This window comes from Dendrobates tinctorius, unplaced genomic scaffold, assembly GCF_039654945.1.
Source record: "Dendrobates tinctorius isolate UK_male_01 unplaced genomic scaffold, ASM3965494v1 ptg000054l, whole genome shotgun sequence".
NCBI classification, from domain to species: domain Eukaryota; kingdom Metazoa; phylum Chordata; class Amphibia; order Anura; family Dendrobatidae; genus Dendrobates; species Dendrobates tinctorius.
This window is the reverse complement of record NW_027361722.1, coordinates 105455-130865: the sequence shown is the minus strand read 5'-3', so window position 1 is coordinate 130865 and position 25411 is coordinate 105455. Positions and strand designations below refer to the sequence as shown.

The following is a 25411-nucleotide window of genomic DNA, read 5'->3' as shown; positions in this document are numbered from 1 at the left end:
AGCGTTCCCCGCCCCTTTTATACTGGTTCCTCCCGCAGCCCATCTGTCCATCTCAACGGTCCGTCCCTGAACTCTGTCCCCCGGGAACAGTCTCCCCCGGAACCTAGGTGACGGTCCCCTTGGTTCAGGCCCGGACACTCGGCGAGGGCCCTTCTTCCCACACTTATTGCATTTGTCATGGAAATCGAGGCTGGTAAATGGCAAGGATAGATCAGAGATCAGGCAGGTCTGGGCTAACGAGTGGTCAGAGCAGGGATCAGGCAGGTTAGGGCTCGTGAATAATCAGGGTAAGAATCTGGTATGTACTGGCTGGTGAGTGGTAAGGGCAGAGATCAGGCAGGTCTGACCAAGTGAATGGCAGGACAAGGTGAAGATCAGGCAGTTCTGGGATGACGAGTGGTAATGACAAGACAGAGATCAGGTAATCCTGGGCTGGCCAGTCGTCAGGGCAGGGGTCAGGTAGAAATTGGCTGGTGATTAGTCACAACAGAGATCAAGCAGACCGGGGCCGCGCAATGGTCAGGGCAGGGACCATGTAAGTCTGGGATAGTCAATGGGTCAGGGCAAGGAATAGGCAGATCTAAGCTGGTAAACGGTCAGTTCAGGGATCAGGCAGGTGTGGACTGCTGAGTGGTCAGTACTGGGATCAGGCAGGTCTAATCTGAGCCGTTAAGGCAAGGATCAAATAGATCTGCACTGCTGATTGGTCAGGGCAGGGATCAAGCAGATCTAGGTTTGTGAGTGTTCAAGTCAGGGATCAGGTAGGAATTATCTGGGGATGGATTAGGTAGGTTTGAGCTGGTAAGTGCTCAGGACAGGAATCAGGCAGGCTTGGGGAGTAGTCAGGACTGGGATCAGACAGGCTTGGGCTGGGGAGTAGTTAGGACTGGGATCAGACAGTCTTGGGCTGGGGAGTAGTCAGGACAGGGATCAGACAGGCTTGTGCTGGGGAGTAGTCAGGACAGGGATCAGTCAGGCTTGGGCTGGGGATTAGTCAGAACAGGGATCAGACAGGCTTGTGCTGGGGAGTAGTCAGGACAGGGATCAGGCAGGCTTGAGCTGGGGAGTAGTCAGGACAGGGATCAGACAGGCTTGGGCTGGGGAGTAGTCGGGACAGGGATCAGGCAGGCTTGGGCTGGGGAGTAGTCGGGACAGGGATCAGGCAGGCTTGGGCTGGGGAGTAGTCGGGACAGGGATCAGGCAGGCTTGGGCTGGGGAGTAGTTGGGACAGGGATCAGACAGGCTTGGGCTTTGGAGTAGATAGGACAGGGATCAGGCAGGCTTGGGCTGGGGAGTAGTTGGGACAGGGATCAGACAGGCTTGGGCTGGGGAGTAGTTAGGACATGGATCACGCAGGCTTGGGCTGGGGATTAGTCAAGACAGTGATCAGGCAGGCTTTGGCTGGGGAGTAGTTAGGACAGGGATCAGACAGGCTTGGGCTGGGGAGTAGTTAGGGCTGGGATCAGACAGGCTTGGGTTGGGGAGGAGTTAGGACAGAGATCAGACAGGCTTGGGCTGAGGAGTAGTTAGGACAGGGATCAGGCAGGCTTGGGCTTACATCTTGGTTTGCTGTGTGTTTTCCGCCTATTGCTGACCAATTTAGGTCTCTGTGACTCCCCCCTTCTCACAACACCCCTTCTGGCAGCTGTTTGATGAGGAATGGGGCGGAAAATGGTGTCCTCGTTTCCGGACTGCTTTGGAGATGGTTGGGCTTAACCTCTGTCACATGGTGAAGGGAACAGATGTGCTGACACTTAGGAAATCTGTGGAAAACTGTTCACGGAAAATCAATGATGAGAACATGGCAGGAATATTTGATATCTCCACATCTGTGCCCCTCATCACAGGCCGGGGACAGTCACTGAAACACTGCCCAGCTCCTGACAGCAGAGTTCTAGGCACTACTATCTCCTGGGAGTCGCTGGCTCCCACGTGGCGGACCATCACTTGCACACGGAGTCCTTATACCGTTATGCGGCTCCTCGTTACCGTCCAGAGGGATTTCAGTCACACTCATTACTTTTATTATCTGCTCATCCACCATATAGATACAGTACATATAGATACATTACCTTCTATTTGTAGATATGTGTAGATACATCAGACTCCTATTTGTAGATACGTGTAGATACATCAGCCTCCTATTTGTAGATACGTGTAAATACATCATCCTCCTTTTTGTAGATACGTGTAGATACATCAGCCACCTATTTGTAGATACATCAGCCTCCTATTTGTAGATACGTGTAGATACAGCAGCCTCCTATTTGGACCTTAATTGGGGATGCTTTACCACTATTCGGACTATCAGTTTCATCAATTTTTCTCTGCTGTCCTCGTCCATGGAGATTAGCTACAGCGCCATGGGTTGTAAACATCTTGATTTTGTTGCACACCATGGACAAAGGAACATCAAGATCTCAGGAGATGGATTTGTAACCTTAAGATTGTTGATATTGATCAACATTTGGGTTTTCGAGTCCTCAGACATTTCTCTGTTCTCCATGCTTAGTGTGGCTCACACAGACACACAATGCAAAGATTGGGCCAGACTGTCCCCTTTTTATCTGGTTTCAGGTGTGATTTTCATATTGCCCATACCTGTTACTTGCCATAGGTGAGTGTGAACAAGCATCACATGCTTGAGACAAAGTTGTTTACCCACAATTTTGTGACATGCCAACACATTTGTCCGGCCCATGGGTTTCCTATCTTGCCAGGGCTTGATCAGGTTTACATGGTACACCTGATAGGGCTTCCTTCTCCATGGTTGGTGGATCTTAGGCCGGGATCACACTACCGTGTGTGATGCGAGAAACTCGCACGAGTCTCTCGCATCAACACCGGCGCTGCTGCCGGCACTCAGGACCAGAGCTGCGGCTGCATGTATTTCTATGCAGCCGCAGCTTCGGTCATGAGTGCCAGGTGTTGATGTGAGAAACTCATGCGAGTTTCTCACATCACACACGGTAGTGTGATCCTGGCCTTATAGTTGACCTTGCCAACTTTTTTTTGATCACTTCAAAGGGGACCTGCCACTTGGCCAGAAATTTTCCCTCCACCGTAGGTACCAGTACTAGTACCCGATCTCCAGGGTTGAATTCACAGTAGGCATCACCTCGGCAATTCTCTCTTGCATCTAGGCCACATGTTCAATTAGTGTCTTGAAGGCTGTTGGCTATGCTTCTCAGATTTCCTTTTTTACATCCAGGAGTCCACAGGAGTGTCGGCCATACAACATTTCAAATAGGGAGAAACCAGTAGAGGCCTGTGGGACTTATCTGATGGAAAATAACAGGTGCAGCAGTAGACAGTACCTGTCTCAGCCATCCTGCTCGATCAACTTCTTCAGCATGTCCTTCAAGGTTTTGGTAAACCTTTCCACCTGACCATCCGTCTGTGGATAGTAGACTGAGGTCCTCAGTTGTATAATTTGCAGGGTTTTGCACAACTGTCTCATCACCTTCAACATGAATGGAGTCCCTTGGTCCTTTAGCATCTCCTAGGCAGCCTCATTCTGGAAAAATATGGACCAACTCCCAAGCTATACACTTAGCGGTGGAGTTTCGCAATAGTACTGCCTCCGGGTACCGCGTAGCATAATAAGTCCAAGACCAAGAGGATATACTGATGTCCTTTGGCGGACTTGATCAGGGTTCCCACTAAACTCATAGCCATATGATGAAAGCAGACCTCAATGATGGTCCACGGCACTAAGGGACTATATAGAAGTGAGTCACCAGGGAGGTAAGCTGGCAGGTTTGACAGGACCTACAATAGTTCATGATTTCTCTGGGACAACCGGACCAGTAGAACCTTTGGAGAACCTGATCCAGGGATTTGTCTACCCCCAGGTCAACCCTTAACACATTAGTATGGGCCATGTGTAACACCTTGCATCTGTAGGGCCCCGGCACCAGTAACTGCTCGATCACCTTTCACGTCTGCTAGGTGACGATATAACGGTAACGCCGGGGTCTCAACATTCCCCTGGCAGAGACGCCGACTCACTCACCGCCGCGGCCCCACACTCCCTCCTTTGTTTGCTGCTGCTACAGCTCGGGGTCTGCGTGCTGCTCACAGATCCCTGGACACTGTGCTTAGGGCACGCGTGCAGTCCCACCCTCTTACAGGGCCAGCGTGTGCCATCTTAGTCCCCAGACAATAGCTTGGAGACCCTTATTATTTAAGGCACTTCCACCTGATGGAAGGTTCCTGAGCAACAGGGTGTTGAGAGCAGGGTGTAGGGTCAGGGGTAGAGAGCAGGGTGTGTGTTGAGAGCAGGGTATGGGGTCAGGTGTGAAGAGCAGTGTGGGTGTGGAGAGTGCAGGGTGTGAGGTCAGGGGTAAAGAGCAGGGTGCGAGGTCAGGGGGTAAAGAGCAGGGTACAAGCACAGGTGCAGCAGGGTCAGTGTTTCCTGCTCTTTGGTTGCCCCTTCTAGCCTGAGACACCAATAAGCCATGCCCACCTGTCACTGTTTCCTCGGATGTGACGGGGTTAACCTCCCTTCATATTATTTCTGGGTGCACCAGTGTGGAATATTCTTACATGCAGATACCGGTAATTCTAAAAGCATAACTGTATATATATCACATCACTGCAGTATATAGGGGGCGCCGTCACATCAGTGCAGTGTATAGGGGCGCTGTCACATCAGTGCAGTATATAGGGGGCGCTGTCACATCAGTGCAGTATATAGGGGCGCTGTCACATCAGTGCAGTATATAGGGGCGCTGTCACATCAGTGCAGTATATAGGGATGCTGTCATATCAGTGCAGTATATAGGGGCGCCGTCACATCATTGCAGTATATAGGGGGCGCTGTCACATCATTGCAGAATATAGGGGGTGCTGTCACATCAGTGCAGTGTATAGGGATGCTGTCACATCAGTGCAGTATATAGGGGCGCTGTCACATCAGTGCAGTATATAGGGATGCTGTCACATCAGTGCAGTATATAGGGGCGCCGTCACATCATTGCAGTATATAGGGGGCGCTGTCACATCAGTGCAGTATATAGGGGTGCAGTCACATGACTCCAGTATACAGGGGGCGCTGTCACATCAGTGCAGTATATAGGGGAGCTGTCACATGACTGCAGTGTATAGGGGCGCTGTCACATGACTGCAGAATATAGGGGCGCTGTCACATGACTGCAGTATATAGGGGCGCTGTCACATCAGTGCAGTGTATAGGGGCGCTGTCACATGACTGCAGTATATAGGGGCGCTGACACATCAGTGCAGTATATAGGGGCGCTGTCACATTAGTGCAGTGTATAGGGGCGCTGTCACATGACTGCAGTATATAGGGGCGCTGTCACATCATTGCAGTGTATAGGGGTGCAGTCACATCATTGCAGTATATAGGGGGCGCTGTCACATCAGTGCAGTGTATAGGGGTGCAGTCACATGACTCCAGTATACAGGGGGCGCTGTCACATCAGTGCAGTATATAGGGGGCGCCGTCATATCAGTGCAGTGTATAGGGGCGCCGTCACATCAGTGCAGTATATAGACGGCGCTGTCACATCAGTGCAGTGTATAGGGGTGCAGTCACATGACCCCAGTATACAGGGGGCGCTGTCACATCAGTGCAGTATATAGGGGGCGCCGTCATATCAGTGCAGTGTATAGGGGCGCCGTCACATCAGTGCAGTATATAGGGGCGCCGTCACATCATTGCAGTATATAGGGGCGCCGTCACATCATTGCAGTATATAGGGGGCGCTGTCACATCAGTGCAGTGTATAGGGGCGCCGTCACATCATTGCAGAATATAGGGGGTGCTGTCACATCAGTGCAGTGTATAGGGGCGCCGTCACATCATTGCAGAATATAGGGGGCGCTGTCACATCAGTGCAGTATATAAGGGCGCTGTCACATCAGTGCAGTATATAGGGGGCGCTGTCACATCAGTGCAGTATATAGGGGCGCTGTCACATCAGTGCAGTATATAGGGGGTGCTGTCACATCAGTGCAGTGTATAGGGGCGCCGTCACATCATTGCAGTATATAGGGGGCGCTGTCACATCAGTGCAGTGTATAGGGGCGCCGTCACATCATTGCAGAATATAGGGGGCGCTGTCACATCAGTGCAGTATATAGGGGCGCTGTCACATGACTGCAGTATATAGGGGCACCGTCACATCATTGCAGTATAAAGGGGCGCCGTCACATCATTGCAGTATATAGGGGCGCCGTCACATCATTGCAGAATATAGGGGGTGCTGTCACATCAGTGCAGTATATAGGGGCGCCGTCACATCATTGCAGTATATAGGGGGCACCGTCACATCATTGCAGAATATAGGGGGCGCTGTCACATCAGTGCAGTATATAGGGGTGCAGTCACATGACTCCAGTATACAGGGGGCGCTGTCACATCAGTGCAGTATATAGGGGCGCTGTCACATGACTGTAGTATATAGGGGCGCCGTCACATCAGTGCAGTATATAGGGGGCGCCGTCACATCAGTGCAGTATATAGGGGACACCGTCATATCAGCGCAGTGTATAGGGGGCGCCGTCACATCAGCGCAGTATATAGGGGAGCTGTCACATCACTGCCATATATAGGGGGCGCCGTCACATCAGCGCAGTATATAGGGGGCGCCGTCACATCAGTGCAGTGTATAGGGGACACCGTCATATCAGCGCAGTGTATAGGGGGCACCGTCACATCAGCGCAGTATATAGGGGCGCTGTCACATCACTGCAGTATATAGGGGCGCCGTCACATCAGTGCAGTATATAGGAGGCGCTGTCACATCACTGCAGTATATAGGGGGCGCCGTCACATCAGTGCAGTGTATAGGGGCGCTGTCACATCACTGCAGAATATAGGGGGTGCTGTCACATCAGTGCAGTGTATAGGGGCGCTGTCACATCACTGCAGTATATAGGGGGCGCCGTCACATCAGTGCAGTATATAGGGGGCGCCGTCACATCAGTGCAGTGTATAGGGGCGCTGTCACATCACTGCAGAATATAGGGGTGCTGTCACATCAGTGCAGTGTATAGGGGCGCTGTCACATCACTGCAGTATATAGGGGGCACCGTCACATCAGTGCAGTGTATAGGGGACGCCGTCATATCAGCGCAGTGTATAGGGGGCACGTCACATCAGCGCAGTATATAGGGGCGCTGTCACATCACTGCAGTATATAGGGGGCGCCGTCACATCAGTGCAGTATATAGGGGGCGCCGTCACATCAGTGCAGTGTATAGGGGCGCTGTCACATCACTGCAGAATATAGGGGGTGCTGTCACATCAGTGCAGTGTATAGGGGCGCCGTCATATCAGTGCAGTATATAGGGGCGCTGTCACATCAGTGCAGTGTATAGGGGCGCCGTCACATCAGTGCAGTATATAGGGGCGCTGTCAAATCAGTGCAGTATATAGGGGGCACCGTCACATCACTGCAGTATATAGGGGGTGCTGTCACATCAGTGCAGTGTATAGGGGCGCTGTCACATCACTGCAGTATATAGGGGGCGCCGTCACATCACTGCAGTATATAGGGGCGCCGTCACATCAGTGCAGTATATAGGGGCGCGTCACATCAGTGCAGTGTATAGGGGGCGCTGTCACATCAGTGCAGTATATAGGGGGCGCCGTCACATCAGCGCTGTATATAGGGGCACGTCACATCAGTGCAGTGTATAGGGGTGCTGTCACATCAGTGCAGTGTATAGGGGGCGCCGTCACATCAGCGCTGTATATAGGGGCGCCGTCACATCAGTGCAGTATATAGGGGCGCTGTCACATCAGTGCAGTATATAGGGGTGCTGTCACATCAGTGCAGTATATAGGGGCGCTGTCACATCAGTGCAGTATATAGGGGGCGCCGTCACATTACTGCAGTATATAGGGGGCGCCGTCACATTACTGCAGTATATAGGGGGTGCCGTCACATCAGTGCAGTGTATAGGGGGCGCCGTCACATTACTGCAGTATATAGGGGGCGCCGTTGCACACCTGCCCTTCTTGGCTCCCGTCCGTCTGTACATTATCGGTTCCGCTTGTGCCGTCAGCGCCTCCTTGTTCTTGGGGACAGGACCCTGTGACAGTTGGGTCCCGTCACCTTTTCTGGTTGCTGTCATTGTCCTTCACTGTCTTTGAGATTCACGGTTTTCAATCCCAGGATTATCGTATAATCATCCGGTGCGGGGCCGGAGGTGACAGTGTACAGTGCTGTATATGGGGGTCTGGGGCCTGAAACATGCGCTGCACTACTGCTGCACACTGGAGAGTCCTGGGCAGAAAAAACACCCAGGAGGCGGCACAGCAGCACGGATCCAGCAGAGGAACAGCTACAGCGTAACATGACAGTGTATCACTGTACAGTGCAACAATCAATGAGTGGAACAAGCTGCCACGAGAAGTGGTGAGTTCTCCTTCAATGGAAGTCTTCACACAGAGGCTGGACAGACATCTGACTGGGATGATTTAGCGAATCCTGCTTTGAGCAGGGGGTTGGACCAGATGGCCCAGGAGGTCCCTTCCAACTCTACCATTCTATGATTCTATGAATCACTGCACTGCACAGTGTAAGTACACAACACTGGCTGCAGCACGGTGCTGCATAAGGAGCGCGCCTCTGACTGTGGTGCCCAGTGCCCAGCTTCTCCCCTCGGTGAGGCAGTAATTGGGATGCCCTGTCATCTAATGGTTCTTAAAGGGGAGGTTTCTACAGTCACACCTGCAGGGGTTAAATGCAGGTGCCGGGGCAGTCGCTTCCTTTTTGGAAGCTTTTGTCGCACCCTCTCTTATAGATGTCAGTGGGGTGTAAATTGCCATACTAACTGGCGGATATATGTGTGTATATATATATAACTAATACTAAGTCACAGCGGAAGAGGGCAAAGGTCGTGACTAGAGTTGAGCGACTTTGGTCGGATCGGGTTTCATGAAACAAAATTTGTTTCAGATGAAACTCGTCCGACTAGGGCAAAAAAAGTCGGAGTTTCGTCCGAAACCTATTCCCCATTGACTTGCATTGGGGTTGGGTTTCGGACGAAACTCCGACTTTTTTTGCCCTAGTCGGACGAGTTTCATCTGAAACAAATTTTGTTTCATGAAACCCGATCCGACCAAAGTCGCTCAACTCTAGTCGTGACCGCTCGTTGGCCAGTTGCCCGCTGATCGTGGGCAGGGTCTCAGGCCATGAGCCGCCCGTTATGAGGTGTAATTGCCTTTCTCTGTTTATGTCAATAATAAACTGAGCGACCTGTTCTCCCATCCAGGCCCGGCTGTGTGTTCATTAGGGGACTGGTGGGGGGGGGAGGCACAGACACTGGGGTCTCCTCAGTGTCACCGCACTGTGCACCATGACAGTGTCTCTCCACAGTGTAACCACATTACGGTTCTCTGCAGCGGACGTGTCAGGGTGCAGTCACCCCGGGTGGTCTGTGCCCCTCATCTGTGAGAATGTGACGGGGTCAGGACGGTTTTTAGTCAGTTCCTATCAGTGGAGACTAGAGTTGAGCGACTTTGGTCGGATCGGGTTTCGTGAAACCCGAATGAAACAAAATAAGTTTCAGATGAAACTCGTCCGACTAGAGCAAAACAAAGTCGGAGTTTCGTCCGAAACCCGACCCCAATGCAAGTCAATGGGAAATAAAAGTCGGACGAAACTCCGACTTTTTTTTGCTCTAGTCGGACGAGTTTCATCTGAAACTTATTTTGTTTCATTCGGGTTTCACGAAACCCGATCCGACCAAAGTCGCTCAACTCTAGTGGAGACATTCAGGGCTGCAGCGCCTCACAGGGACCAGCAGGGGGCGTGGAACTCCCAGGGAATCACAGCAGGACGCAGCGCACTGTTAACCCCTGCAGCGCTGTCTGCCTGAGACCTCTTGATACATTATGGACATTGTGTATGGGATTATTATACTGCCTCTGTACAAACCCCTGGTTACACCGCACATGGAGGACTGTGTACAGGAAGGATAAAATGGAACTAGAGCGAGTAAAATTAATAAAGGGGATGGGGGAACTACAATACCCAGAGAGATGAGCAAAATTAGGATTATTTAGTCTAGAAAAAAGACGACTGAGGGGCGATCTAACAACCATGTATAAGTATATAAGGGGACAATACAATTATCTGTTTATACCAAGGAAGGTGACGGTCACAAGGGGGCATTCTCTGCGTCTGGGGGAGAGAAGGTTTCTCCACCAACGTAGAAGAGGATTCTTTACTGTTAGGGCAGTGAGAATCTGGAATTCCCTGCCTGAGGAGGTGGTGATGGCGAACTGAGGGGTTCAAGAGAGGCCTGGATGTCTTCCTGGAGCCTAACAATATTGTATCTTACAGTTATTAGGTTCTTTAGAAGGACGGAGATCTGGGGATTTATACTGATGGAATATAGGCTGAGCTGGAGTGACACAGGGCTTTTCCTGACCTTGGTCACTATGTTCCTATCACTGAGGCTGGGGGTCCCTCCCCAAGGCTGGGGGTCCCTCCACGTAGACCCCACTCCTGGCCCTGTCTGCAGCCTGGTAACGTGGCGCTCCTCCATCACTGGCGGACACACAGCGGAGCAGACGCCCCATGATCGCCCCGTGGTCAGACACTTTCGGGCCCCTCCTGACCGGAGGCCGCCATTGTCCTCGGCAGCAGACACTGGTTACACAGGATGCGCTGCCGACATTGCTGACTTTTGTGCAGACCTCTCCCCCAACTGCTGAGCGTCTCCTCGCTTCTCAGGTGATCGTCCATCTGTCTATACCATAAGATTATTGGAGAACAACGTTCCCAGAAATCACCCCGATCATGTGATCGCCCCTTTACTGTAGGTGTCTGTGCACCAGGTGCTGCTGACTATGAGGGGGTTTCTCCCCTATGTCCAGTGCACTCTGTAATCCTCCCTGTTATTCAGGTGAATGTGATGGCACTGTATATGGGGCGTGCTGTGGATGGCACTGTATATGGGGCGTGCTGTGGATGTCAATGTACATGGGGTGCAATGCACTGTGGATGTCACTGTATATTGAGTTACTGTGTATTTCACTGTATGTGGGGTGCACTGTAGATATTACTGTATCCCACAATGTCTGTCCGCCATTTCATCCTTCTTCTCCGCTTGATTTCTAAAACTTAATTTGGACAAAACAGAATTCATCATCTTTCCCCCATCTCACATGACCCCCCCAATGGACCTATACATTAAAGTAAACGGCTGCCCACTCTCCCCAGTCCCACAAGCTCGCTGCCTCGGGGTAATCCTTGATTCTGATGCCTCCTTCAAACCACATATCCAAACCCTTTCCACTTCCTGCCGACTTCAACTCAAAAGCATTTCCCGATCCGTACATTACTCAATCAAGAATCTGCAAAAACTATAGTCCATGCCCTCATCATCTCCCGCCTTGACCACTGCAACCTATACATCTATGACCTCGTCTCCCGGTACTTACCTGCACGAAACCTCCGATCCTCACAAGATCTCCTCCTCCACTCACCTCTTATCGCCTCTTCCCACAATCGCATACAAGATTTCTTCCGTGCTGCCCCCTACTCTGGAACTCTCTACCCCATCATATCAGACTCTCGCCTACCATGGAAACCTTCAAAAGGAACCTGAAGACCGACCTCTTCCGACAAGCCTATAACCTGCAGTAACCACCGATGCACCAAACTGCTGCACGACCAGCTCTGCCCTCACCTACTATATCCTCACCCATCCCTTGTAGACTGTGAGCCCTCGCGGGAAGGGTCCTCTCTCCTCCTGGACCAGTCGTGACTTGTGGTGTGTAAGATTACTGTACTTGTATTTATTATATACACCCCTCCTCACATGTAAAGCGCCATGGAATAAATGGCGCTATAATAATAAATAATAATAATGCAGTCGAGATGTGCAGGGGACTCGAACATAGTATTAGAGCATGCCAAAGTCACACGGTTAGCACCCGAGCATGCTGAGATAACACCTTATCCAATAATAATAAATAATAATATATGGGTGCACTGTGAGTGTCACTGTATACTGGGTGCACTGTGAGTGTCACTGTATACGGGGTGCACTGTGTGTCACTGTATACTGGGTGCACTGTGAGTGTCACTGTATATGGGATGCAAAACACCAGCTGCGGAGACACCATAACATGTTTCTCAACGCAAGCAATGACTAGCCAGGTCTTTCCCCGGGAAGGAACAACCACGGGAAGGGCAGTCTCCAATGAAGGAAACCACCTATGCCAAAACATGGTATCCATCCACAGACAGCTGTTTTGGGGTATTTGCCCCTCATCAGTGTGGAGTAGGAAACTGGCCAGTAGGAGCAATGCCTAGTAGAAGACTGTGAAAAATGAGGATGATTGACCTCATGGAGATCAACATCCGACACTGCGGAGACACCATCACGTGTTTCTCAACGCAGTGATTCTGATGTTGATCTCCATGAGTTCATTCATCCTCATTTTTCACTGTATATAGGGTGCACTGTGTATTTCACTGTATATAGGGTGAACTGTGCATGTCTCTGTACATGGGGTGTGTCTGGTATATAGGACACTAGTGATGTGTAGACAGGAGGTAGTGACACAGATCACGGTACAGTATGTCCTGGAGGAGGGGGCTGGAGCTGCAGTGGGGAGATGGAGCTGCAGAGTAGAGACATCCAGCTCCAGGCACACAGCGCTGCTTGGACATAACACCGTGAGGCGCCACTGTGCTGCTAGTGCCGCTGTTTGTGTTCTCTTCCCTCACCTCGGGAGGCGCAGCGGTGGCTGTAATGGGGTCACATGTGAAATACACTGGATACTGCAGAGCTCCAGACAAATGATCACCCGCCCGACAGTCTAAACATCCCGTAACCTGTCCCAGACGGGTCACAGCGGGCGTCAGAAAAGCATCCGAGCACGAGTCCGGAGGTCCAGCCAGATAGTGGCCAGAACGCGAGCGCCGAGTCCGGGCCGGTGACTTCCCCGCTCCCTGGGGTCCGGGACTCTGACAGTGTACAAAATATCAGGACCGTGGCGGGTGTGAGGAACATCTGGGAGAGGGGCGTCAGTCCCACAGTCCACACACAGTGCCTTGCGAAAGTATTTGGCCCCCTGGAATTTCTCAACCTTTTCCCACATATCATGCTTCAAACATAAAGATACCAAATGTAAATTTTTGTGGAAATTCAAAAACTGAAGTGGGGCGTGCAATATTGTTCGGCCCCTGTAACTTAATACTTTGTTGCGCCACCTTTTGCTGCGATTCCAGCTGCAGTCGCTTGGGGTTTGTCTCTATCAGTTTTGTACATCAAGAGACTGAAATTCTCGCCCATTCTTCCTTGGCAAACAGCTCGCGCTCAGTGAGGTTGGATGGAGATCGATTTTGGTTTCATCTGAGCAGAGCACCTTCTTCCACATGTTTGGTGTCTCCCAGGTGGCTTGTTGCAAACTTTAAACAACACTTTTTATGGATATCTTTGAGAAATGGCTTTCTTCTTGCCACTCTTCCATAAAGGCCAGATTTGTGCAGTGTACGACTGATTGCTGTCCTATGGACAGACTGTCCCACCTCAGCTGTAGATCTCTGCAGCTCATCCAGAGTGATCATGGGCCTCTTGGCTGCATCTCTGATCAGTCTTCTCCTTGTTTGAGATGAAAGTTTAGAGGGACGGCCGGGTCTTGGTAGATTTGCAGTGGTATGATACTCCTTCCATTTCAGTATGATTGCTTGCACAGTGCTCTTTGGGATGTTTAAAGTTTTGGAAATCATTTTGTATCCAAATCCGGCTTTAAACGTCTCCACAACAGTATCACGGACCTGCCTGTTGTGTTCCTTGGCCTTCATGATGCTTTCTGTGCTTCAGACAGAACCCTGAGACTATCACAGAGCAGGTGCATTTATACGGAGACCTGATTACACACAGGTGGATTATATTTATCATCATTAGTCATTTAGGACAACATTGGATCATTCAGAGATCCACAATGAACTTCTGGAGTGAGTTTGCTGCACTGAAAGTAAAGGGGCTGAATAATATTGCACGCCCCACTTTTCAGTTTTTGACTTTCCACAAAAATTTAAAATAACCAATAAATTTCGTTCAACTTCACAATTGTGTCCCACTTGTTGATTCTTCACCAAAAATTTACATTTGGTATCTTTATGTTTGAAGCCTGATATGTGGGAAAAGGTTGAGAAGTTCCAGGGGGCCGAATACTTTAGCAAGGCACTGTATATCTGTGTACTACAGGGACCGTGGATGTGAAGAACATCAGGGAGAGGGGCGTCAGTCCCACGACAAGATGATTACAGGCTTGAGTGCAGCCATCACTGACGCGTTTTGGTCGCCATCCTGCTGCTCTCATCACATTGTCATCTGCCTGATGGCGGAAGTGACACCTGCTGAGGAGACCGCCGTCCGCCCCATGTGCGCGAGTACTGGTGTCGTCTCCGCTGCCGCTTACACTGGTATGATGGCGGTAAACGCAGTAGCGCTGCTTTCTGCCTGGCGTCTTCTGAGATGACCCGGCCTGTATGCGTCCCCTCTCCTCTGGGACCTGCTTCTTCCTTTTTTTTGTCACCTGGCGCCACCTTATTCTTTTCGCGGATGGCACTGGTGATGGCGGGACATCGGGACCAGAAGCTAAAGGCGGCACAGGCTTTGTCCAGCCAGATAGGGTTGCTGGGACTTGTAGTGTCATCTAGTCTGGGGCATTATATGCGTGTGCTGGAGTAATCAGTTCCCTCCTGTGGCCGATAGGACCGCACCGCTCCTCCCAAACCAGCGGTTACCGCTGAAAGCAGCCGATCTCCTTCTTCTCTGGTCCGATCCTGACCATTAACTATGTAAGAAAAATCAGGTCACAGTGAGAGTCCTGTGATCGTGTCGGCTCAAAACGCATCAGTGGCTTTTTCTTTATGTCTGTTGATGTGATTCTATCACAATGTACAGGCAGTCCGTGCACAGTGAGACGGGGGTAAAATGCGTTAGCGGTGGCTAATTCCTTCTGAAATGACCCAATGATGAAGAATCAATCGCAACAGACAATCAGTACACAGAACTCCAGCTGGTTGGCTTGGAACGCGTGGATATTTCTTGGCGTTTCTCAAACCTGACTGAATATGGCGGAACTTTTCCCAGTGTAACATCAGCCTGAACCCAACCAAAGTTTAGTAAAGTATGATCACGTTGGCTTGAAACGCGTCAAGGAACCAATCACAATGTAAAATCTATCAGTAAGCGAGAAGATCTTTCTTGGGGTCATCTCTGAAGATGCCAATAAGAAGCCACCACTAGCGCATTTCAAGCCAACGTGAGCGATCTGTGTACTAATCCCAGATCATGATGTCGCCATCAGACATGATCCGTGTATGATAGGAGTTGGATCGTTTTGGCTTGAAGTGCGCCACTACCTCATTTACATGACGCCGGATGGAGGAGCTGGTCACAGTGTAAGGTCAGCCCCAATGCAGGCAGGACCAGAGGTCACGGTGGCTTAAAGCGCGTCGGTGCTGGCTTCTTTCTGTTGATGGCTCTCAGCCTATGGATGGACGTCGGCACCTTTTATCATTACTTTAATAGTGACTGGAGACCTAACATTTCTCATAGCTGAGGGTTTGCTACAAATATTTCCAGCCTGTGACGTGTGTTGCGTACATTGAGGGTATACAGCAGGACACATACCCCAAGTATACGCCGTCGCCGATCACCCCTGAACGTGTCGCCCTGAGGCGCTGACTGCCGGGGAGAACACCTGAATATTCCGTGAGCTCATCAGTCTGATTGTCTGCAGCGTTAGGTGCTCAGTGACTGCAACCCGACATGGCGATATCACACAACATTGTATCAGGCAGTATGGTACCCAGGGGAGGGGCTCACACGCTCCGCGATCACGAGACCCCGCCCACAGTGCAACCGCAAACCGCCAGACAAGACCTCTGACCCTCCAGCCTCCATTATGGGGTGTCTGAATTATTGCAAAAACATATCGCTCCAAAATAATTGGGGTCATCACATAAAAAGGGTCAGTGTGAACGGTGCAATGATTAAAGCGCAGCGCCACATCTAACAGCAATGTATATATGACGAGCAACCATGTAATGCACGGACCCCAAGTTACATCACGTCCTATACTCCAGTCACCTCCAGAGCTGCAGTCACAATTCTGCTGTTACATCACGTCCTACACTCCAGTCACCTCCAGAGCTGCACTCGCTATTCTGCTGTTACATCGTGTCTTATCCTCCAGTTACCTCCAGAGCTGCACTCGCTATTCTGCTGTTACATTGTGTCTTATCCTCCATTCATCTCCAGAGCTGCACTCCCTATTTTGCTGTTATATTGTGTCTTATTCTCCATTCACCTCCAGAGTTGCAGTCACTATTCTGCTGTTAGCTTATCCTCCATTCACCTCCAGAGCTGCACTTACTATTCTGCTTTTACATCATGTCTTATCCTCCATTCACCTCCAAAGCTGCAGTCACTATTCTGCTGTTACATGTCTTATCCTCCATTCACTTCCAGAGCTGCAGTCACAATTCTTCTGTTACATCGTGTCTTATCCTCTAGTCACCTCCAGAGCAGCAGTCACTATTCTACTGTTACATGTCTTATCCTCCAGTCACCTCCAGAGCTGCAGTCCATATTCTGCTGTTACTTCACGTCTTGCTCTGGGCTCTGGTTACAGCCCCTACAGGACACATCGTCTGTGTGCAGTGCATTATGTCTGTCAGTTCAGAGTTGCCATATTCCTAGTGACAGAAGAATTATGATTGCAGCTCTGGATGTGGAGCAGTTTCTCGCTGACCTGTAGGACGATGCCGGTGTTATGTTCTCACCTGCTCATCTGCGTTTCTGCTTCTTCCTTGTAGATTCTGAGCAGAGCACCAGCTCGGACACTGAGGTCCTGGCGGAGAGGACATCCTGCTCCTATGAGACCTGCCCGGAATTGGCTCCTTCTCGAGTCCCCGACCCCCAGCCATTATTGGTGTCTTCTATGGATGAGATCCAGGTGGAGCTGCAATGTGCCGACCTCTGGAAGAGGTTCCACGACATCGGGACCGAGATGATCATCACCAAAGCTGGCAGGTGAGCAGGACGCAGAAGCAGCAGACCTTAGTGTATATTTGTAAGGACTTCTGTGTGCCATAGACTCTGCCTGACTACCTGACACCCAGAGGTGAAACGTCCGGTCACTGATGACGAGGATGACGAGTGATGAATCTTCCTGATGGCCCAGGAGCCTCCTGTCAGGTCACTGGTGATCTAGTAGAATAATGCTGCGTCTTGATGACTCAGTGGTATACTGTCCAGGCCTCGGTGATCTAGTAGATTAACGCATCTCCATGTTGGTGGTGCTCTTGTGATCTAGTAGTGTAGTATTCATGACTTGTGATCTGGTGGTGTAGTGTCTATGACTTGTGATCTGGTGGTGTAGTATTCATGATATATAGAACTTGTAGTAGGATAGGGTTAAGTGTAGGAGGGGCTGCTGCGAGTTAAGGTTAGAGTAGAAGTGAAGCTAGTCACACAGGACCAGGGTGCCCGAAGTGTCCATATGGGCTATAAGCCCAGGATGGCTCGGCAGCCACGCAACGTTAAGCAGCGACAGTCCAAGTTTTCCACTGGACATCAATACAGTGGGCCAGAACAGTAGAAGATGTGGCGACTCGTTTTCATGGCTTGTGACATGGTGGTGTAGTATCTATGACTTCTAATACGATGGTGTGATATCCATGACTTGTGATCCTGTCGTGTAGTATACATGACTTGTGATCTCTAACCTTCCCTTCATCTCTAAACTCCTGGAACACCTGGTCCACTCCCGTCTTATCTGCTATTTCTTTGATAACTCTCTTCTCGACCCTCTCCAATCCGGTTTCCGCTCTTTACACTCTACTGAAACTGCCCTCACTAAAGTCTCTAATGATCTACTAACAGCTAAATCTAATGGTCATTACTCCATGCTAATTCTCCTGGATCTCTCTGCAGCATTCGACACTGTGGATCTTCAGCGCCTCCTCACTATGCTCCGTTCCATTGGCCTCAAGGACACCGTCCTCTCCTGGTTCTTCTCCTATCTCTCCGACCGCTCCTTTACTGTATCTTTTGCTGGTTCCTCCTCCTCTCACCTTCCCCTTACTGTTGGGGTTCCTCAAGGATCAGTCCTAGGCCCCCTCCTCTTCTCTTTGTACACTGCCCCTATTGGTCAAACAATCAGCAGATTTGGTTTCCAGAACCATCTCTATGCTGATGACACCCAATTATACGCTTCTTCTCCTGACATCACGCCAGCCTTTCTAGAAAACACCGGCGATTGTCTAAACGCTGTGTCTAACATCATGTCCTCACTATATCTGAAACTGAACCTGTCAAAGACTGAACTCCTTGTGTTTCCTCCCGCTACTAATGTACCTATACCCGACATTGCCATTTCCGTGTGTGGTTCCACTATTACTCCCCAGCAACATGCACATACGATCACTGGCTCACTTGTTATTATCTGCACCTCAAAAAACATTTCTAGAATTCGACCTTTTCTTACTTTTGACTCTGCAAAAACTCTTACTGTTTCTCTTATTCATTCTCGTCTAGACTATTGTAACTCTCTTCTAATCAGTCTCCCTCTTACCAAACTCTCCCCTCTCCAATCTGTCTTGAATGCTGCAGCCAGCATCATATTCCTCGCCAGTCGTTACACCGATGCCTCTACCTTGTGCCAGTCATTACACTGGCTACCCATCCACTCCAGAATTCAGTATAAACTTATTACCCTCACCCACAAAGCTCGCCATGGCTCAGCACCACCCTACATCTCTTCCCTCGTCTCAGTCTACCACCCTACCAGCGCCCTCCGTTCTGCTGATGACCTGAGGTTAGCATCCTCAATAATCAGAACTTCCCAATCCCGTCTCCAAGACTATACACGTGCTGCGCCAATTCTTTGGAATGCACTTCCCAGGTCAATACGAGTAGTCCCCAATCCCCACAATTTTAAGCGTGCCCTGAAGACGCATTTATTCAGACTGGCCTACCGCCTCAACACATTAACCTAATCTATCCCTGTGTGGCACAGCCAAAAGTTTTACCATAACCAGGTTCCCCGCATCATGTTCCCACATGCTTTATGCATCCATTAGCCCTCTGTGTCTGTACTGTTACACACTTAACATTATGGCTGGTCCATACAATCAGGGCAACTGTTACCACCCACCTTTCGTGTCTCCCTCTTTCCTCATAGACTGTAAGCTTGCGAGCAGGGCCCTCACTCCTCTTGGTATCTGTTATGATCTATGTGATTATTGTTATGCTGTAATGTCTATTGTCTGTACAAGTCCCCTCCGAAATGTAAAGTGCTGAGGAATATGTCGGCGCTATAGAAATAAAATTTATTATTATTATTATTATTATTATTATCTGGTGGTGTAGTATCCATGGCTTGTGTCAGGAAATATGATGTAATTCTTATTGTTCCAATTACACCTACAGTGCTTCGGCTGCAGCTCCCTGGTTTCTGATTGACATGCGGCCCCTTCCCCCATTGGTTTGTAAAGTACACTGAGCTCACCAACATCCCCCCTTCACAGCTGCATGCCCCCTCCGTCTGCCTGTGTAATTCTGTACCACTCTTTCCCCTTCCCTCGGGAATGTGGTTTGGTATCAGCTAATTCAGCCTTTGTTTAAAAGCACATGGTTTTGGAAGTTCCTTTGTTCCCTCAAACTTGAATCTAATAATGCAGATTGGGCATAGATGCAGCAAACGTATATTTTTGGAATCTGCATGATCAAGGCTATTCACGACAGCGTTTAGTGATCTCCTCGCTCACCAGAAACTGAGAAAAAGGTATATGCTTCCCAGTAATACCTAGAGATATGATGTTTAGTCTCAAACGAAAGATGATATTGTGAGCAGACATATAATACTTTGTCGTCCCTCTACGAGCTTCCCCCCAAGAGTTATGGCCAATAGAAGGTTTTTCATAACTTTCCAAACAGGGCGTATCCAGCCACCCAGTGAGGTCAGTACGGGGAAGTCCCTAAGTTTATGGGCCAACTATAAAACAGGAGCAGCCATTTTGCAGCTTTATAACATACCCCCCACGTCCTCTGTGCCAAAATGTACTCTACCTTATGGGTTGGCTCCTGACCGGATATTGATTTTAATTGTAGATCGAGGAGCTGATGGCAGCAAAGTGTTCTGAGGTATTTGGGAGATTCTGGCAGTGACGGAACAGAGGTTTTATATGTATATTACCCGCCTGAGACTGGGGATATACATACCGCTCTCACTGCAGAGTGCCCAATAGCCAGCACACAGCAAGGCAGCCTTTCTGGCGCCTGCTTATCCTAGGTGTAGTTCCCTGACAGACCTGAGGGTAAAGGGGTGCCAGAGAGCTGCAAGTTCCTAAACCGGAGCTGGAAAGTGGGATATAATAAATCCCTGACAACCACACCCCCAGTTCATTACAGCTTGTGATCCAGTAGTGTAGTATCCATGGCTTGTGATCCAGTAGTGTAGTATCCATGACTTGTGATCTGGTGGTGTAGTGTCTGACTTGTGATCGAGTGGCATAGTATCGATGACATAGGATCTGGTGGTGTAGTTTTCATGGCTTGTGATCTGATGGTGTAGTATCCATGACTTCTAATCCAATGGTGTAATATCCATGTCTTGTGATCTGGTGGTATGGTATCCGTGTCTTGTGATCTAGTGGTATAGTATCAATGACTTGTGATCTGGTGGTGTAGTATCTACAACTTGTGATCTGGTGGTGCAGTATCCATGTCTTGTGATCTGGTGGTATGGTACCCATGTCTTGTTATCTGGTTGTGTAGCATTGATGACTTATGATCTGGTTGTGTAGTATTGTGATCCCGTGGTGTAGTATCTATGTGTTGTAATTCGGTGGTGTAGTATCCATGACTTGTGATCTGGTGGTGTAGTATCGATGACTTGTGATCTGGTGGTGTAGAATCCACAACTTGTGATCTGGTGGTATGGTATCCTGTCTTGTTATATGGTTATGTGTTATTGATGACTTATGATCTGGTGGTGCAGTATTGTGATCCAGTGGTGAAATATCCATGTCTTGGGATCTGGTGGTGTAGTATTGTGATCTGGTGGTGTAGTATCTATGTGTTGTAATTCGGTGGTGCAGTATCCATGACTTGTGATCCGGTAGTGTAGTATCTATGATTTGTGATCCGGTGGTGTAGTATCCATGACTTGTGAACTTGTGATCTGGTGGTGTAGTTTCCATGACTTGTGATCCGGTGGTGTATCATCCATGACTTGTGATCTGGTGGTGTAGTATCCATGACTTGTGAACTTGTGATCTAGTGGTATAGTTTCCATGACTTGTGATCTGGTGAAGTAGTGTCCATGAATTGTGATCTGGTAGTGTAGTGTCCATGACTTGTGATCTGGTGGTGTGTAACCATGACTTGTGAGCTGGTGGTGTAGTATCCATGACTTGTGATCCGATGGTGTAGTATCCATGACTTGTGATCCGGTGGTGTAGTATCCATGACTTGTGATTGAGTGGTGTAGTATCCATGACTTGTGATCCGGTGGTGTAGTATCCATGACTTGTGATCTGGTGGTCTAGTATCAATGACTTGTGATCCAGTGGCGTAGTATCAATGACTTTTGAACTTGTGATCCGGTAGTGTAGTGTCCATGACTTGTGATCTGGTGGTGTAGTATCCATGTCTTGTGACTTGTGATCCGGTGGTGTCCTGTGGTGTAGCATCCATGACTTGTGATCCGGTGGTGTAATATCCATGACTTGTGATCCTGTGGTGTAGCATCCATGACTTGTGATCTGGTGGTGTACTATCCATGACTTGTGATCCGGTGGTGTAGTATCCATGACTTGCGATCCGGTGGTCTAGTATCAATGACTTGTGATCTGGTGGTGTAGTATCCATGACTTGTGATCTGGTGGTGTAGTATCCATGTCTTGTGACTTGTGATCCGGTGGTGTCCTGTGGTGTAGCATCCATGACTTGTGATCCGGTGATGTAATATCCTTGACTTGTGATCCTGTGGTGTAGCATCCATGACTTGTGATCTGGTGGTGTACTATCCATGACTTGTGATCCGCTGGTGTAGTGTCCATGACTTGTGATCCGGTGGTGTAGTATCCATGACTTGTGATCCGGTGGTGTAGTATCCATGACTTGTGATCTGGTGGTGTAGTATCCATGACTTGTGATCCGGTGGTGTAGTATCTGGGTCACCCTCCCAGGGCCGTGGGGTACTCGGTACCGGGCCGGTGTCAGCGGGATGTGTCACAGCAGCGGTGATCCGGTCCGTGGCCCTGGGCGCCCAAGTAATGGGGGAATGTAGTTAATGGAATGGAATAGTTCGTGACGCCACCTGTGGTGCTCGGCAAGTGAGATGTTAGGCCGACGCTGCATGCGGATCCTCTGGGGCTGGTGGTGTGCTGCAGCATAGATGGTGTAGCTCCCCACAGGTGAAGCTGTAGCCCCAGGGCCGTGTAGTTGCAATGGATGAGGAGAGGCGCAGGCGGTGTAAAGGATGGTACCCAGATGTAGCGGTGCTGAGCGGGTTGACGCAAGAATGAATGGAGGACACCGGGGCTTGTAGTTCCAAAGCTTTACTCACAGTCTGCGGTACACAAGGGTGCCTGCCTCCGGGCCGTGTCCTCCGGGTCAGAGACTCAGTCAACCTCCAGGCAAGATGGAATGCTCCCCTCCAACACTCCGCCAACATGTACCTTTCTGAATGTCTCCTCTTATAGCGCCTTTAAGTGTGAAGTACTCCTAGTACTGAGTTACACTGGAGTTCCTCCTGACTGATGTTCCCAAGAACTCTACTTGTACGGCAGACAGCTGTAGCCTGCTTCAGGGACTCCTTACTCCTGAGTCCCGGCTCTCTATCCAATTGCTGTTGTGCCCCAAGTCTTAGATGGGAGTAGTGCATTTACAGCCAACTACTCCATCAGTGTCTGCTGCAGAACCATAAGTGTCCATACAACCTCGGGGACCAGGCCCCGGTCTTGCGCTGAGAACCTATAGGCAGGGTTCCTCTTCTAACCCACGTCCTCTCTGTTCTCCTTACTCCTTCGTTCCGTACTTGTCTTTCTCTCTCTTATGGAAGATCAGGTTTCAGTTCTACGTCTTTCTCCTTCTTTTCCTTTCCCGTGCCAGCTGGCTCAGATCACTGAGGCAGCTGCAGCACTCCTTCCTCCATCCCTTCTTCCAAGGATCCTCACTCCTGTCTGAGTGACTTCCTACCCGACTGACCTTCTGTCAGGCTGACCTGTCATCCTACACTTTCCCACTCTTTTATGGATCTCAACTCCACCCACCTCCCAGCATGTCCAGTGTCCGAAGCAGGGAACCATCTGTAAGCACTGAGCCGCAATGTGGTTGTGCAGAACTACCCTGTTGTGTAGGGTGCGAGTGTTGGAGTGTGGAAAGGAGTTCCCACCTTACCTGGATGGTGGGGCACTACACCTTAGGAGAAGGTGCAGTACTTCTGTGGCGACTGAGCCTCAGTGGCACCACATATCCATGACTTGTGATCCGGTGGTGCAGTGTCCATGACTTGTGATCTGGTGGTGTAGTGTCCATGACTTGTGATCTGGTGGTGTAGTATCAATGACTTGTGATCCGTTGGTGTAGTGTCCATGACTTGTGATCCGGTGGTGTAGTGTCCATGACTTGTGATCTGGTGGTGTAGTGTCCATGACTTGTGATCTGGTGGTGTAGTGTCCATGACTTGTGATCCGGTGGTGTAGTGTCCATGACTTGTGATCTGGTGGTCTAGTATCAATGACTTGTGATCCGGTGGTGTAGTGTCTATGACTTGTGATCCGGTGGTGTAGTGTCTATGACTTTCAGGGACATGACAATGTTATGATGTTCCTCCATTTCTTTTCTCAGACTGATGAGTATCCGCAGCTTCGGCTGTGATCGGTGCGGGCATCTACTTGTGCCATTTCATTTGTACGGTGGTTGGAGGATGAACGCGTTATTTCGAATGAAGTCTTATTTTACTCCAGTCATATTGCTTGGAGTGGAGGTATATAGATGATGTTTCATTTTTATGGGATGGAGATTGGTTACGTTTTCTTGATTTTTTTTTTTTTCACTATTTTTAGTAATTATATTGGTGTGACGTTTACTTACAATTTTATTGGCTCTAAGGATCTTCTCGGAGGCTGATGGCCGCGTGAGGTCGGATATCGCTCATAAGTGCAGCCATTGATTTCTTTATTGGGAAAGTCGTCATCCCTTGAACCTTGAAGGTGGGATATCTTCTAGACTATTCTGGCGATGTCTCCTTTCAGAGAGAGTCACCTTCTCTATCGGAGGTTCTTGGCTAGAAGATATCCAGAAAGGGTCCTAAGTAAGGATGTATTCCAGGATCGAGGTGACCAATCGCAGAAATATGTTGACAAGTAGATCCAGAGAAGAAACTATGAAGAAAATGAGATGTATTGGCGCCTTTTAATTCTTGTTCTACGGCAGTCTATGACATTTTACATAAATACTGTCCTCTTTTGAAGGCTTACCCTGATTTAAAATCCATTTTAACACAACAACCAAGTATTACCTATCGCTGAGGTTCTAACCTCCATCAAAAACAGGATAGAATTGAGGCTGCAATGACATGGTGAAATACCTGGATAGTGGGCGCTCACCCTTGTGGACGTCCGTTCTGTTCCTTCGCATCTAAAACTAAGGATATTCAAGACCTGGTAGATCATAAATGATACACAATTAAACAATGTATTAATGACCAATAAAAGGGAGATACATATATACATTGCTAACTGCAGCTGCCAAAACTATATATGGTGGACTGGTCAGGAAGGACGCAGGACCTGTAAGCCTCTGAGTACAATTATCGACTTCTACTCTCTAGGGTCCATTCACTAGGCATTAAGGACACTGCTCTTTCCTGGTTCTCCTCCTATCTCTCTGACCGCTCCTTCAGTGTTTTGTTCTCTGGCTCCACGTCATCTCCTCTTCATCTTGCTGTCGGGGTACCTCAGGGCTCAGTCCTTGGCCCCCTTCTTTTCTCTCTCTACACGGCCCCAATTGGACAGACCATCAGCAGATTTGGCTTTCGGTACCATCTTTATGCTGATGACACACAACTATACACGTCTTCCCCCGACCTTACCCCCGCTGTACTACAGAACGCCAGTGACTGTCTGTCCGCAGTCTCCAACATCATGTCTGCTCTCTATCTGAAACTCAACCTCTCCAAAACTGAACTTCTACTGCTCCCACTGTCTACTAACCTCCCTAAATCTGACATTTCCCTCTCCATGGGTGGCACCACAATAACACCCCAGCAGCAGGCGCGCTGTCTGGGTGTTATGTTTGACACCAATCTCTCCTTCACATCCCATATACAATCTCTTGCCCACTCTTGCTGCTTACACCTAAAGAACATCTCTAGAATCCACCCTTTTCT

At 49.5% G+C, this 25411-nt stretch overlaps 1 protein-coding gene across 1 annotated transcript in view; it reads left to right on the top strand.

The window, feature by feature from the left end:
* TBX15 (T-box transcription factor 15) overlaps positions 1–25411 on the top strand; it is a 168075-nt gene that overhangs the window by 101295 nt on the left and 41369 nt on the right. The window contains exon 2 of the mRNA XM_073576954.1: positions 16827–17043. Coding sequence (XP_073433055.1) covers positions 16827–17043 — 217 coding nt within the window. The remainder of the gene's footprint in view (positions 1–16826; positions 17044–25411) is intronic.